This window comes from Helianthus annuus, chromosome 13 (genome assembly GCF_002127325.2).
Source record: "Helianthus annuus cultivar XRQ/B chromosome 13, HanXRQr2.0-SUNRISE, whole genome shotgun sequence".
Taxonomy (NCBI): domain Eukaryota; kingdom Viridiplantae; phylum Streptophyta; class Magnoliopsida; order Asterales; family Asteraceae; genus Helianthus; species Helianthus annuus.
In genome coordinates, this window is record NC_035445.2 from 169,608,121 (window position 1) to 169,625,093 (window position 16,973).

At 39.1% G+C, this 16,973-nt stretch overlaps 1 protein-coding gene across 1 annotated transcript; it reads left to right on the forward strand.

The window, feature by feature from the left end:
- The first annotated feature begins 12,280 nt into the window (after positions 1-12,280).
- LOC110902242 (putative disease resistance protein At3g14460) lies at positions 12,281-16,339 on the forward strand. The gene has a single exon (XM_022148950.2). It carries the CDS (start codon positions 12,446-12,448, stop codon positions 16,337-16,339), a length of 3,894 nt encoding a protein of 1,297 aa, XP_022004642.1. The 5' UTR covers positions 12,281-12,445.
- Positions 16,340-16,973: the final 634 nt, after the last annotated feature.

A 16,973-nucleotide genomic window follows, 5' to 3' on the forward strand; every position in this document is an offset into this window, starting at 1 on the left:
GTTGCCCGGATTCTCTGATTGTAGCATACAGGCCTGCATTGTTGTTGTTTCGCAACATGTTTCTTGTTTGAACGCCACTTTGCACATTGCCGATGATGTTTTGTTGAGGATGGGTATTATGAATCCTTGTTTCAGGATTATCTCTAACTGGAATATTGATACCCAGGTTGTTGAGATTAAGATCAACAACCAATTCAAGACCCGGAATTGACGAAGAGGATGATGCAGTAGCTTCAGCTGTTCTGGTGGCATCCACTGGAGGAGTACCTTCTGAAGTACCATGAACTGCTGTAGTAGGAACTTCTTGATCTGCATCTAGAAATTCATCATCCTCTGAAGATTCGTTCAACTCGGTTGCATCATGAAAATCCTCATTGTTGAGAGTATTGTTGTTCACCGAAGTAGATGGTTCTTGATTGACAAGAATTGGACGAACCACCGGTGAAACTGTTGCATTGTCACTCTCGAAAAACATCCTTGCCGCAGCATTTTCTTCAACGGCTTCAACATTGATCGAATTGAAAAAATCATCGTACTCAAACATCCAAGGTTGACCAGGACATTTGACTGGCAAAGTGTGCCTTTGTACTCTGACTTCAGACCATTCTTCGACCCTTTTTGTCTCTAGATTCCAGACACGTAAGTTAGGGGTGGCATACCCAAGAAAGTATCCCTCAATTGCTTTTGCCCCAAACTTTCCATTAGGATCGATCATTGTGCAAGGAGCTCCAAACGGTTCAAGATAAGACAGATCTGGTTTCCGTTTGTTGATAAGCTCAAAGCAGGTCTTGTTGTGTCTTTTGACTGTAAGGACTCTGTTCAATGTATAGCATGCAGAGGCCACAGCTTCAGTCCAGAATGGAATAGGTAGCTGCGACTCTACCAACATAGTCCTAGCAGTTTCGATCAATGTGCAGTTCTTACGTTCAGCGACGCCATTTTGTTGAGGAGTATAAGCTGCACTAAACTCATGAAGAATACCCTTTTCGGTGCAAAACTCCGTCATGGCATGATTTTTGAATTCAGTACCATTGTCGCTACGTATCCGCCTAACCTTTAGCTTGTACAAATTCTCAATCTGAACGATCAAGTTTTTGATAATTCCAAAGGTTTCACTCTTGTGTGCCATGAATGCAACCCAAGAAAATCTTGAATAATCATCAGTAATAACGAGACAGTATTGATCACCCCGAATACTTTTGTGCTTGACAGGACCGAACAAATCCATGTGCAAACGTTCAAGGGGAACTGCCACCGTGTTGATCTTCTTTGTAGGGTGCTTCTTCTTCGTTTGTTTACCCTTTTGGCACGAAACACAGACGTCTTGAAGATGGAAATTTTTAAGGGGAACACCATTCACCAATTCATTTGAAACCAAATGATTCATTTTGCGCAAGTGAATGTGACCCATACGTCTATGCCAAGAGATTGTGTCTTTTTCTGTGGCTTTGGAAACGAAACATGTTGCTTGTGCAGACGTAGTAATAGCCTGGCTCATATCAAGGACGTACAAATCATTTATCCTTGGAGCCGACAAGAGAATCCATTCTTTTGGAATTTTGAAGCCGGGTTTCAGCACATAACATCCATTAGCATCAAAATGCACTGAGAATTGCTTGTCACAAATTTGAGAAACGCTAAGAAGATTGTGATCAAGTTGTTGCACGAAATTGATCTTGTCAAAGCTGACAACCCCGTTAGATATCATTCCCTCTCCCGTTATGTATCCACCTTTATCTCCAGCAAAAGCAACATAACCGCCTCTAATAGATTTAACATCGTAGAGAAGCTTCATGTCGCCTGTCATGTGCCTGGATGCCCCACTATCAACAATCCAGTGACTACTGATAGTTCCTCCTAGAACACCCTGCACATTAACTCAAATGATTAGTTGGAGATGGGGACCCAAGCCATTGTGGTCTTGGGTCTTCCATTTTCATCGATGACAATAACTTCTTGTCTTTGATGATTGGTGAATTGTGATGGTCCCCCTGATTTTGTAACCGTTTTTGGTTTCCAGGTCTGTTTTGTGTCACCAGTGTTTTTCTTTAAAATTTTAACTTCTTGATTATTTGAAGTTTTAGAATTTTCTGGTTTTACAGGAACAGATTGTTTTTGAACCACATCGGTTTTAATTGCCTTTTCAAGTTTCTTGACCTGTTGGCGTCTCTGTTTCTTTTCCCTTTCTTTTTCAAGGCGGGGATCTTGTTTTACAGAAACAGATCGCCTACGGTCATTGTGGTCACGGGGAGCATCAACTTTCTCTTTCAGTTTATGAAGATATGGGCAGTTTCGAATTATGTGCCCAATGGTTCCACATTCAAAACATGATCTTCGTTCAACAAACCCCGAAGTATCATGTGATCTCTTAGCTGATGATGTTGAACTCTGCGAACCCGAGGTACTAGGTTTTGAACTATTTAGGTCGTTCCTTTTCTGTACAAAGGCTTTCTTGACAAAATCTAAGTTAGAATGATTTTCAAACTTTTCTATTTTGTCTGTTCCCGTCGATTTCACAAAGTTAACATTTTTCTTTTTCTTTTGGTTCGGCTTCTTTTCAGCTTGAGCCGGTGATTTTCTTTTAGGCTTGGTGTGATTTTGCTGTTTTGGCACTGTTGGTAATTTCTTGTTGCCAAACTGCTTTCGAATTTCAGCCTTTGGGATAGGAGGACACTGTGTAACTGTAACTTTAGGTCCTGCCTTCCCCAAAAACTTACTCGTCGAATTTTCAAAAACTTTACTGATTAAAGATTGATTAACATTTTTAATCGGAAAGTCTTTGTCTGAATAAATCTTATCATCATCAACCAGAGTGTACAGCAAATTCACACTCTCCGACTCTTTCTCAGACACGGGCTCGATTGCAACAGTCTTAGCAGGTTTTGCTGGAGGATCACATAGAATGTAATTCTCAAGAGGTATGTCCTCATCCTTAACCACCGCATCAGACTTTGCTGTGATAGTATCATCAGATTCATCATCCGAAGAATCAGCATCCTCAATAATGACAGGAGGATCCTGATTCAGTGCAGCACTTACAAATGTATCTGCTGACACATCTGAATCTGAGGATACTTCTTTTTGGTATCCGAGCCCTGCAGCAAACTCTTTCACATCTAGAGGCACAGAAGGTTCAAAGAACACTCTGTCCTCCTCATCTGGCATGGCATCATAATTGTGTCTAACTGGTGGTGGACACTTCTTGTAGCCTATGCATGTGACATCTCTCTTTTCCTTCTGAACATCAATGATGTGATCTAACACATAGCTAGAACTCAAATAACTGTCTAGCTTAAGCTGGATCGCATCACTTTCAGTTTTCACACAGGCCATCTCTTTTTGCATAATCTCAAGACGAGATATATACAAATTTATATCAGTTTGTTTTCTTGAAACCATTTTAGTCAGTTCAGTTTTATCTTTCTTTAATGTTTCAATTACTGACTTAAATTCTTTTTCATGAGTTTCATAAAACATGTTGGCTTCTGTGCATTTTGAGAGATCCACAGTCAACTTCTGATTGTGGATGAATGTCACATCATATTTTTCTTGCAAAGCCTCATGCTTACTTTGCAATTCACACCACTTAGCAGATAAGGAACCATGTTTGTCTTGCAAGTCAAACAAACTAGCTTGTAAAGCATCATGTTTGGCTTGCAACTCAGACATGTTTCCCTCTAAATCAGCACATTTAGCGCGCAAGTTATCACAGTTAGCACAATTTTCAGTAGTGGGTTCATCGACACATACCTGACTTGACGAACTGCCGACATTAGCCATAAAGGCTGAATGAAGAGAAGACGAAGTAAAAGCAGCTTGATCCACCAGAATAGATCTTCTTTGAGTTTCTGCTGCAGCTTCCTCCAGAAGTTCATCAATATCTACATCAATTGCTGCATTTGATGTCTCACCCACATGATCATCACCAGAATTTGATGATTCTTCATCAACACTCCTGCTGTACCCAGAAGAGTCTTCATCTTCAGATGATTCACCACCACTGGCGGAAGATTCTCCACCACTGGTGTGAGCTAGCTCCCTCACAACTTGAGCAAAACACGCTGTTCCATCGGGTGCATCGCTACCCAACTGGATTGACCAGTCACAACCTTCATCCACCTGAACTGCAAGCGCCCGGTTAGTTTGGTTGTGGACAGGCACCAATGTACGCTCATTGTTTCTGTTCTGCTGGTTGCCTTGGTTTCTGAAGGGGTTTTGATTCCCATGCTGAGCTGGTTTTGTACACTCCCTTTTAAAATGACCCCGTTCACCACAGTTGAAGCACTTCACAGCCTGTTTATCGAACCCATACTTGGTGTCTCGCTTACTTTCCAAGCTGGTTCTTCCAGTGCTTTCCATCCAATCCTTTGCTCTTCTCACAGCACTCGCAAAGGCCCACTTGATATCCATCAGATCCATCTCTTCCTTATCAATCTGCCTATAATCTTCTTGTGTCAGATTAATGTTGCCAATCTGACCTTCTATCAACCCGCAGTACGCGCTCACCACAGTGTTAAGTAGCTCCATGTGTTCTTTAGCTACTTCCACACTGACTTTAGAAAAACTTGAAGTGTCAAGCTGCACTGTACTTGGTTTTGTTGGTTGGCCAGCAGATGATGTTCCTCCATAACATGCACGTTGTGTTTGAGCGGGAGGAGGAGGAGGTGGCTGTATTGGATTTCCATACATGTCGGTGGTTGGAGGAGGCTTAACAGGAACTTGCACTGTATTGCCATACATATCAGTGCTTGTGACAAAGGCTGTCTGCAGAGGTGCATGCTGGCTGCTTGGCACTATGGCTCTTGAAGAAGAGGAGCTTGTAGTTCCATAATACATTTCTGGATTTTGTGGCACTGGAACTCTCTTAGCTTTCAAGGTCTCTTCTTGATCCTTGTTCTCCAACAACTGCACGAAGTCGTCGATGTTTGTAGTTGCCATGACCCCATTATACTTCAAAATCTCCAGAAAACTGTTCCATTGGGGAGGCAATGCATCAGCAAACATCTTCACAACCTCTGTCTGAGTTGTGGTCACGCCAAAATTGTTTAACTCGGTAAGCAAATGATAAAATCTGCTTGTCATATCTCCCAAAGACTCCTTGTCTAAGCATGCAAAACCGTCAAATTCCTTCTTGAGCAGATCATGACGCAATTGACGTGTTGCCTCATTCCCTACCCCTCTGGTCTTTAAACCGTCCCACAACTTCTTGGTAGTCTTGAAGCTGACAAACTGATGATAAATATCTTTGCTTAACGCCTGAGTGAGAATGGCGTAAGCTTTCTTCTCCAGATCATAAGTTTTCTTCTGATCCTCTGGAAGATCTGCAAATGTGGCAGTTGAAGAAGCAGCAACCTCAATAGCCTGATCAAAATCTGTGGTGAAACGTATCCACAGCTCTGTATTCTGACCCAGAACATATGTACGAAAACGATCAGCCCAACCCGGATATTCATTTAAATGCATCAGCTTTGGAGGTCGATTCAAACTTCCAGTTTCACTTTCGCTCAATAGAATACTCTGAATACTTGGAGTTTGATTAGATACCAACGCCCACTGATTTCCCTGAGAAGATGTCGATACCGGAGACTCGGCCCATGAAGGCGACAGACTTGTAGATGTGTATTTTCCACTGTCTGGTGCCGGTGTACCCCACCATGAAGGAGTAGAACCAGAACTTGTATATTTACCGCTGTCGGGAGCCGGATTCCACCAATTCGGATTCATGATTGATAAGCAAAATAAATGCTAAGTAAGAATGATCCGAAAGATAACACAACCGAAGGATCCTGGTCGAAAGATCTGAAATCACAGAAACTTGTTAACAATAAACAGACCACAATCGAAAGATATAACCTTGTTCGAAGGATCAACAGTACTCGAAAGATTACTGTTGAATCTCGAACAATGATTTCGAAAGATTCAAGAACTCGAAAGATTCCCTTTTGAAAGATCCTTATCTTTCGTGTTAAATCCTTATCTTTCGAACAACAGATCTCGAAAGATTCACCAATACGAAAGATCCTTATCTTTCGGACACTTGTCTTTCGAAAAGATTCCTTTCTCGAAGGATATGATTCAAACTTTGAAAGATGGATCGAAGGATAATAATCTTTCGACCCTTTCTTGATCGAAAGATGATCTTTCGATATCGAAAGATATCCTTCGAGACTTCTGACACAAACTGATCTGATGTGAAAGGTTGGTGAAAAGGTGACAGGTTGGTAAGTCAACTTTCGGCAAGATGGTATGTGCAGGCTGTCCTTTCACCACCAACTTTGAAAATTTGCCAAAAATGAACAACCTTATCTTAACCGCAGTGACCGGAATTTTTAACCGAAATATGGCCGGAAAATTCAAAATCACTTAAAACAATTTTTCAAGTTACCCAACCCAACCTTGAACACTCCCGAAGGTTTAGGATCCGTTTTTCAGTTTACAAGTTCAAGAAAAACCACAAAAACGGGTGCTAAACCAAGTGTCCAAACACACCAAAACTTGAACAAATCCCGGTTTTAAACAAGGTAAAGAGCGAGGCTCTGATACCACTTGTAGGTCCCTCTCGGAGGATCGAGAACAAACCTAAACCTTGTTATACTAACCCACTAGCGAGTGCGGAATCCAAGCTAGTAGGCAAACCGGGATGAGACAAGTATAAACACAAACACACAAAGATTCACCGATTAACACAACTTGTATTAATGCAAATGAAGGTTTCGGTTACAAGCACAATGTTTACAAATCTAACTTGTAAACTCTCAAAGTGTGTGTGTGAGTTTCCGGGCAGAATGCTCTCAAGCTTTTCTCTCGGAAGTGTGTGTTCTCTCTAACCAGTCTCTTGAAACTCAACACATGCATGGGTATATATATACCCAGCCCATGATGTCAGATCGAAGGATCCGATAGATGGTCCGAAGGATCATCTATCGATCACATGTTGTTCGAATGATCAGCATTGACCTCGAAGGATCATCCTTCGAGGTCTAATCAGTCGAACCATATCTTTCATGCACCTCGAAGGATCAACAGTATCCTTCGAGGAGCTATCCTTCGATCAGATCATCTTTCACTATTTTACCAACTGTTGTCCAAGTCAATCCGGAGGATGGTTGACTTGGTCAACTTACAACACTAAATAGGACATCGTTTACATCGAGACCGAATACAGACAAAGTACAGACACAAGTGCACCAACATCCAACATTTAGGGCCGGTGATAATACAAGCCGGTCAAAATTAATAGACACACCACAAATATAATCTCACAAGAAGACACCCTTACGAGTGAGTATATGCTTTACATAAGCAACAGGAGGTGTTATGCCTACACCTTGTGCTTACGTTGTGGCCATTCACTTTTTAAATGAGCCAAGGATATCCAGGACACGGTCATTAACCCCCAATGTTATTTGTTATCAAGCAATACAGATTAAAACGGGATTATGCAATTTAATCATCTCCGATTAAAAGGTTTCTACACGCGACCAAGCGGTATTTTATATACCGTATCCCAAGCCCGTATAATGGAAAATAAGTTAAAAGTATTTACCTGAGCTAAATATAAATTCATTCCCAGTCGTATATCAAATCAGCAAGCACAAGTACTTCTAGTGGGGCTCATAATCTGGAACAAAGGTTTTAATAACCTATTAGATTCCTAACGGGTCTTATTTAAGCCTATGCTTAGACCGGTTAGTTTTAAAGGAGGATACGGTTCAAAACGCATGATTAAGCGCAGTCCGGATTAGAATGTGATTTAGACCCGAAAAGTTTGGAGACTTGTATAATATGGGTAAACTAAACACATTCTGGATTTTGAAGTGAAAATGATAAGGTTTGACCCGTTTCGGTTATTTTATGCAAACTAGTTACATAAACCGATCCGAACGCGAAACATGCGTAACGAGTAACCATAAGAGTTATGAACAATTTTTCTAAGATAATATGCCTGAAATATGTTGTGATATCAGTAGGATACCTTCCGTTATGCCCAAAACGAGTTTAAGACCATTTTATGCCCCGAATGGGTATTTTGGTCATTTTAATGGTTGTAAAAGGGTTTAGATAATAACCTGAGTTACAGGTCTGATTAAATCAGTAAATATACTTAATTTACTAAGTTATAACAGTAGGGTATTAATCCTATGTGAAATTTATCAATCTTAATCATTCTAGACACTGCAGGGGCGTTTTGGTAATTTCACATATGCTTAAAAGGCCAAAACTGGAATTCTGATCTTAAGATATTCTCCTACTGTTTAAAATATAAAATTTTACTGAATACATCAGTAGGTTTCAACCTCATATGCTTAAATAGGTTCTAGCACATACTTATGCGTTAAAAACGCTTAAAAAGTCGATTTGGAGCCATTTCCGGGTTTTATATAAAAAGCTGATATTTTTTAAAATTCTAGAAGGCTCAAAATAATTTATTTAACATATTAGATCAATAGAAAAGTCAATCGGATTTATAAAACTCATTTTATAGCCCAAATGGGCAAAACCGGCATTAGCCGAATTAAGCTTAGAACACTAAGTTATGCTCAGCCTAAAATTAAATAAAAATTTCTAAAAATCCCAAAATATTATTTTAATACAGTAGGTACAAAGTTTTGTATAAAAATTTTGGTTTAGATAGGCTATATGCAATTTACGCTATTTAATTACTAAAGAAGCTTCTAATTACGCTATTGAGCATAACTCCTAACCTAGACCTCAAACTGATGTCAAATTTTATGTACTAGTTTATAATTCAGTAGTGAAGGTTTCTATCCTCTCAAATTTTCAAAAATATCATTTTAAGGTCAAAGGGCATAACGGTAAACAGTTCGGCATATAACGGAAACTTGCAACGAATAGGATAACTAAGGATTCAGGTTGTATAACCTCAGAGGGTTACACTAACCTATAAAATGATCCTAATGGAATCCTTAGGCATATCTAAATAAGCCTAATTCGGGTCAGAACTGAAAGTCAAAGCAAAAGTCAACTTTCGCGACTTTCGGCTCCGAACCGGGCCTATACTTAGAATTGTCGGGTTGAATCATGCTTACACATGTTCAACTAATATTTACCAAGTTATTAAAGTGGCAAAACTGATTTTATAACTTTTATATTAATAGTTATGAATTTAATTTAAATTAAACCGTTTGACTTTAATTTGACCCGACAATTAAACTAAGTAAACGTGGTAATTAGGAGGCGCCGTTTTTAAGGGTTAATCACCTGCCTAGTTACGGTCACGTAGCCATGTTCGTTACGAACCATGGCTCAACTGATTAAAAGTCAAAGAGTTTATCGAAATGTTTGACCTTTCGGCTATAACCGCTAAAAATTTAAACTAGGCACGAAAGGACACTTACAAAGGGTCCAAGCATGGAGGGTTGATGCTAATTTCTCAGGTATGAGGAACAAAGTCCCCAACTTAGAGAATTCAAGATCAAGGTGTGGGTTGCAAATGAAATGAGTTGGGTTTATATAGGAAACACACAACCGTTAAGATCGTTCCTCGATAAACGAGCTTCGATCTAAGCCATCCAAGTGTGCCCCCTGATTTGTAATACCTTGGGCACCCCTAAACCAGCCCATAGATAGTTCAAAACCATTTGCAAACATGGGGAACAGCTGGAACAAGCTGGAAATCAATTTTTGCAGTTCTGGGGAGTTCACGCGGCCCGCGTAAGAGTTATGGGAGTCTTACGCGCCCCGCCTGGCCAAAGTTTGACAGATTTGTCAACTTTAGTCCCTGCAGCCCAGAAACTTGATTTCGATGCATTTTTGACATGTTTAAGCCCCGTTAACCTCATTTCAAGACTCTAAAAAGAAGTTAAAGTATAGGGAACTTAAAATATGCTAAAAAATATCTCGGATGTCGGTTCGTTTGGTCGTACGGTCACGTTGTTCGGCTAAATACGACGAAACACGAACGGACACGAAAAACGATCCAAATTACGCGACAAAAGGAATTTTATCATGCCAGACACTAAAATAAAATATTTTAGTGCATACATAAATTTTTGGGTGTCCGGGGATATTCAGAATGTGGGATATGCGCAGAAGTGCAAACTTGTGCACTTTTTGACATAAATTTTTATAAAAATAAAAATAAAACATGATATAAATGGGTTAAACTGGGTTGACCCGAACCCGACCCATTTAGATAAACGAGTTCAACTTGAAACTAACCTGAACCCGTTTAGACTAAAACTAAACCTACGAATTTCGTGTTGGATTCATATTGTGTTTTTGGGTCGTCTAAGAAATTCACACCCCTATATCAAAGACGATATGTAAAAAATGTAAATTGATAAATAAAAAAAGTAAAAAAAAAAATTAAAATAATAGTTTTTTTGAACGGTTAATTTCATCCTGAATGGTATAATAATGGAAGAGGATAGCGCCCCCGATGAAGTTTGATTAAATATAATTCCTTATCCCGATGCTTATATTATTATTATATTAATATAATTCATCTTCTTCATTTTTTATCAACATGTGACGCTGGAAGCTTCCGGCGACCGGAAAATTCTTGTTTTCGTCGACGATATAACTTCTGTTCATCTTATATTCACCTACACGCTCAGGAGTATCCTAGTATTTTCTTAGAAGTATCCCAATAAATAAAATGGAGATTATAAATAAATTTACACTTCGTCAAAAAAGTTGAGGGGTCTCCCGTGCATCCCCTCGCCACCACATAGATCCGCACCTGGTTCTAACCATACTAGAACTAGTAGTATACCCGTCCGATGGACTGGTTTTTTAGCATCATAATGACAAAAGTTTTTTATTTTAATTTATATGTTTAATATGAACTCATCACATGAGTTCACATTGACATGTATAATATGCCTAAAAACGAAAAAGCAAGCTCGAAGACAATTTCAATAACTCGGTTTGCATTGAGTCTTTAAGTGGACTATGGACTTATAAAACATAAAAACATAGATAATTCGTTGAAGTAAAACACCAAGTAACAGTTATGTATGGGAGACAACCCCTAAAGTTGGCCAAGTGTAAATATGATTGAATATTTGATTTGTGTTAATTTGTTTCTTTTTTTTTCAAAAATAAAATTGTTTTCTTTTAAGTTTCCAATGCTATTCACATGATGTTTCTCTGTTCTCGCATTTGTTTTTGTTAATTGTGAATCGTTCAACCTAGCTCAACCTAGCTGCGTGTGGGTCACGATGACCCATAAAAGTGAATGTGCATTTTAGTTGCATTCACTTTTATGAATCCAGATTTTGTATTTTAATAATGGTGTAGTTTGTGATTAAACCGAAAAGGTTGACCTAACCAAATTAGATATTTTTTAGGATGGACCTGGTTTGGTCTTTACCTATTTTTGTTAAAAACTAGTTTCGACCTGTTACCCATCCGACCTGACATATCCGTTTTGCAAGGTATTAAAAAGCATCATCTTAAGTGGAATTGTGGCGTGGAAGCCTCTACACGGGGTGTGTGGGGCAGGGAAATCTTCACCGGCGTGTGGGCTTATGGGCTTATGGCCTTTTCATTGGTTGGTGGATTTTGGTCGGTTCTTGTTTTTTTATTAAAAAACACCACTAACCACGCCGCTCACACTCCTTCTTTGCACCACACCACTTTTTTGACTTGTACTGACCTAGCAGCCACATGTCAAATAACACCATTGTTCTATGCCTGCCCACTCCGTATAGTGTAAAGTGTGCCTCAACATGTGACATGTTACACCAATCAACCCGGTCAATGGTCAAACTAAGGAATTCTTTTAAGACCAATCCATTGGAAAAACCAAATTTGTTTGCTTATTCAATTATGCACCCCTTGGATTCGCTAAAAGCAGTTTATTATTTTAAGCAAACCCTTAAATAATATGACATTTATGTCTTTTTTTAACCAGTAAAGTTCCCAATGGATTTCAAAAAATATATATAATATATATTTCTGTACTATGTACACATCCATGCATGCAAGTTTTAAAACGGGTCAGTTAAAAGTTTGGGGTCAAATTTGTTTCTGGTTAAAACGGGTTGTTTTATGAAGTGTTAATTTGGTTCAGATTAAAGTAGATAGATTAAGAACAAAATGGGCTCGCCTTTGTTGTCAAACACTAAAGCGAATCTGATTGATTGTTTTATCTGGGAACGCATGTGATCCATCAAATATTATTAAGTAAATACACAAGTGGTTTTTTTTAATAACTACCTACTCCCTCTCGAGAAAGTAAACAAGTGGTTTTTTTTTTAATGACTACCTACTCCCTCTCTAATGGCTGCCTGCCCGAAGATGCACAATAAGATTAAAAAAAGATAAAAGTTTGACCAAAAAAGTTGCAGAATTCACTATAAACAACAGTTTCAATCGTTGTTTGATCTGTGCACTCATCAATTCATTCAGATCCCTAGCTATTACACACACACACACACACACACACCCCTCCCAGTTTAAGTAATCACTATAAACCATGGCTGAAACTCTTGCAAATGAACTCCTCAAAGTTCTTGTTAAGAAGATGACCGATGAAGCCTTCAAGCGAGTTGCTCGTGCTCATGGCATTTACAACGAGCTGAAGGAGTTGAAGAAGACACTCTCCAGAATCCAAGATCTACTTCAAGATGCCTCTCAGAAGGAGGTTACCCATAAATCTGTCAAAGAATGGCTGAATGCTCTCCAACATTTGGCTTACGATATCGACGACGTACTCGACGACGTGGCGACTGAAGCTATGCATCGTGAGCTCACCCTGCAGGAACCTGCAGCATCCACCAGCAAGGTAAGAAAGCTCATCCCATCATGCTGCACAAATTTCTCACTAACTCATAGGCTGTCTCCCAAGTTAGATAGGATTAACAGAGAGTTAGAAAATCTAGAAAAACGAAAAACGGATCTAGGTTTGCTTAAGATTGATGAAAAGCCAAGAAATACTAGTAGAAGAAGCGAAACCTCTTTGCCAGAACGCGATGTTGTCGGAAGAGAAGTTGAGAAAGAGCAATTGCTTAAAAAGTTGTTGGGGGATGATGGGTCATCTCAGGATAACTTTAGCGTCTTACCTATAGTTGGTATGGGTGGGGTTGGAAAAACCACTCTCGCTAGACTTTTGTATAATGATACAAAGGTGCAGGATTACTTTGAACACAAGGCATGGGTTTGTGTTTCAGATGATTTTGATATATTCAAGATAACTGATGCTATCCTTCAAGATGTTACTAAAGAAAACAAGAAATTTACAGATCTAAATCAGCTTCAAAAGGCTCTCACTGAGCAATTTAAGGACAAACGATTTCTACTAGTAGTTGATGATGTGTGGAGTGAAAACTATGGGGATTGGGAAAACCTAGTGCGCCCATTTCTATCATGTGCTCCTGGAAGTAGGATAATCATGACAACTCGTAAGGAGCAATTGCTCAAACAGATAGGTTTTCATAATGTAGACCGTCTCAAGAGTTTGTCGAATGAAGATGCATTGCGTTTATTTGCAGTACATGCATTGGGGGTAGATAACTTCGACTCACACACGACACTTAAACCGCAAGGTGAAGGTATTGTGAAAAAGTGTGGTTGTTTGCCTTTGGCTTTAAAGGCAATTGGAAGGCTTTTAAGGACGAAAACAGATAGAGAAGACTGGGATGACGTGTTGAATAGCGAGATATGGGATGTAGAAATTGGTAATGCCACTGAAAGTGGTAAAGATGTGGAAAACAGTGATAAGATTGTTCCGGCACTTAGAATAAGCTACCATGAACTTTCTGCAGATTTGAAGCAGTTGTTTGCATACTGTTCCTTGTTCCCGAAAGACTTTTTGTTTGACAAGGAGGAGTTGGTATCATTATGGATGGCAGAAGAGTTTTTGAACCCGTCCAAGTCACCAGAACGCTTGGGCCGTGAATATTTTGAAATTTTATTATCAAGGTCATTTTTCCAGCATGCACCTAATGATGAATCAATGTTTATCATGCATGATCTGATGAATGACTTGGCCACTTTTGTTGCCGGAGAATTTTTTCTAAGGTTTGACAATCATACAAAGACAAAGACAGAAGCTTTGGCAAAATATCGCCATATGTCATTTACTCGCGAGGAGTATGTAGGTTACCAAAAGTTTGAGGCATTCAAAGGAGCCAAAAGCTTGAGAACATTTTTAGCAGTATCTCTCGGTGTGGATAAAGGTTGGGGCTATTGTTACTTATCCTCTAAGATTTTGGATGACTTACTTCTAGAGTTAACATTGTTAAGGGTCCTTTCTTTAAGTCATTTTAAAATAAGTGAGGTACCGGATTCCATTGGTACTTTGAAACACTTGCGGTATCTTAACTTATCTCGAACAAAAATAAAAGAGTTACCGGAGAATGTTGGTAACCTTTATAATCTACAGACATTAATTGTTTCTGAGTGTTGGGACTTAACCCAGTTGCCTAAAAGCTTCTTAAATCTTAAAAGGTTACGACATTTTGACATAAGAGGTACTCCGTTGGAGAAGCTGCCATTGGGGATTGGTGAATTGGAAAGCCTTGAGACTCTCACCAATATCATCATTGATGGAGATGATGGCTTTGCAATAAATGAGCTCAAGGGATTAACAAATCTCCATGGGGAAGTTTCCATTGAGGGATTGCACAAAGTGCAAAGCGCAAAGCATGCACGAGAGGCGAACTTATCTCTAAAAAAGATTACTGGATTAGAGCTGCAATGGGTTGATGTGTTTGATGGCTCACGAATGGATACACTTGAAGAGGAAGTTCTCAATGAGCTGAAACCTAATAATGATACGTTGAAAACGCTTTCAGTCGTGTCATACGGGGGAACACAAATTTCAAATTGGGTTGGTGATCGCTCTTTTCATGAGTTGGTTAATGTGTCAATATGTGGTTGTAAAAAATGCAAATCTCTACCCCCATTTGGGTTGCTCCCTTCACTTAAGAGGTTGCAGATTCAAGGCATGGATGAGGTTAAAATCATAGGTTTGGAATTAACGGGAAATGATGTTAACGCCTTCCGTTCACTTGAAGTTCTAAGATTTCAAGATATGTCTGGATGGGAGGGGTGGTCAACTATAAATGAGGGTTCAGCAGCAGTGTTTACGTGCCTTAAAGAGCTTTATGTAAAGAATTGTCCACAATTGATTCTTGTCTCACTTCAAGCACTGCCTTCACTCAAGGTTCTTGAAATTGACACATGTGGTGATGGTGTTTTGAGAAGTCTGGTTCAGGTAGCTTCTTCAGTCACTAAATTGGAAATAACTTGTGTATCAGGGCTTACATATGAGGTGTGGAGAGGAGTTATAAGGTATCTTAAGGAAGTTGAAGAATTAAGTATCAGGGGATGTAGTGAAATAAAATACTTGTGGAAATCAGAAACAGAGGCAAGTAAGCTGCTTGTGAGATTAAAGGAATTGAGATTATTTTATTGTTCAGGTTTGGTAAGTTTAGAAGAGAAAGAGGAGGATGACAATTTTGGGAGCAGCACCGGCCTGTTATCTCTTAGACGTTTGTATGTAGATTCTTGTAGTAGCATAAAGCGATTATGCTGTCCAAATAGCATTGAGAGTTTGTATATTGAAAATTGCTCAGTTATTACAGATGTCTACCTCCCAAAAGAAGGAGGAGGGAATAAGCTCAAATCACTTCGTATAAGCAATTGTGATAAACTTCAGGGAAAAATCAACTACACAAGCATGCCAATGCTTGAAACCCTAGATATTTATAGATGGGAAAATCTAAGATCAATCAGTGAATTGAGTAACTCCACTCACCTCACCAGCCTGGATGTAATGCGATGCCCACATATCGTGTCACTTCCAGAGCTTCAGCTATCACACCTCACCCGTTTGTCAATTATTGGTTGTAAACGTCTGGTGTCATTACCTGAGCTAAAGAATCTCGCCTTGTTAAAACATCTGGAAATCAGAGGGTGTCCAGGTATTGATGTTTCCATTCATGGTGGGGGTTGGCCTCCCAAACTGGTTACGCTTACAACAGGGGGGTTGAAAAAGCCCATCTCAGAATGGGGCTATCAGAATTTCCCAGCTTCCCTTGTTAAACTAACGTTATATGGTGAACCTGATGTGAGGGATTTTAGTCAATCGTCTCACCTTTTCCCTTCTTCTCTTACATCTCTGAAGATAAGGGAATGTGATAATCTGGAATCACTATCAACGGGACTCCAACACCTCACATCCCTTCAACATCTGGGCATCTACAGCTGCCCAAAGGTGAAGGATCTACCAGAGACACTGTTACCTTCACTTTTGAGTTTGAGAATAGAGTATAATTGCCCAAAATTGAAAGGAAGGTGTGAAGGAAGAGGATCCCACTACTGGCCCCGAATCTCTCATATCCCCTGCATCGAAATAGAAGACTAATTGAAAGAAAGGTAGTTGTTAATTAAATAGCAATTGTTAATTATTGCTAGTCGTTTGGTTTAAATAAATAGGGTAAAGTTCTTGTACAAATAATCTTAACATACTAAACATACAAATTGAAGGAAAACTCAAAAAGACAAGGTGGCATTTTTGTAATTATCAATAACTATCAAAGTTACTCTACAAATATACCTAAAAAAACCTAACCACTCCCCCCCCCCCCCCCCAAAAAAAACCTAAACCCCCCCCCCTCACCCCCCAAAAACCTAAAAAAACCTACCCCCCCCCCCCAACCCCCAAAAACCTAAAAAAACCTAACCCCCCCACCCCCAAAAACCTAAAAAAAACCTAACCCCCCCCCCACCCAAGCTAAAATGCTAAAAACTAAACCCCCAAAAAATCTAAAAAAATAAAAAAAAACACACAAATTATTTTATTTTATTTTTTAACATTTTTTATTAAAAAATCGCTACTTTTAGTAGCAGCAAAAAAAAAAAAAAAATTTTTTTTTTTTTTTTTTTTTTTGCTAACGAAATGTAGCGATTTTTTAATAAAAAATGTTAAAAAAAAAATTTGTGTTTTTTTAGGTATTTTTTGTTGTAACTTTGATAGTTGGTGGTAATTACAAAAATGC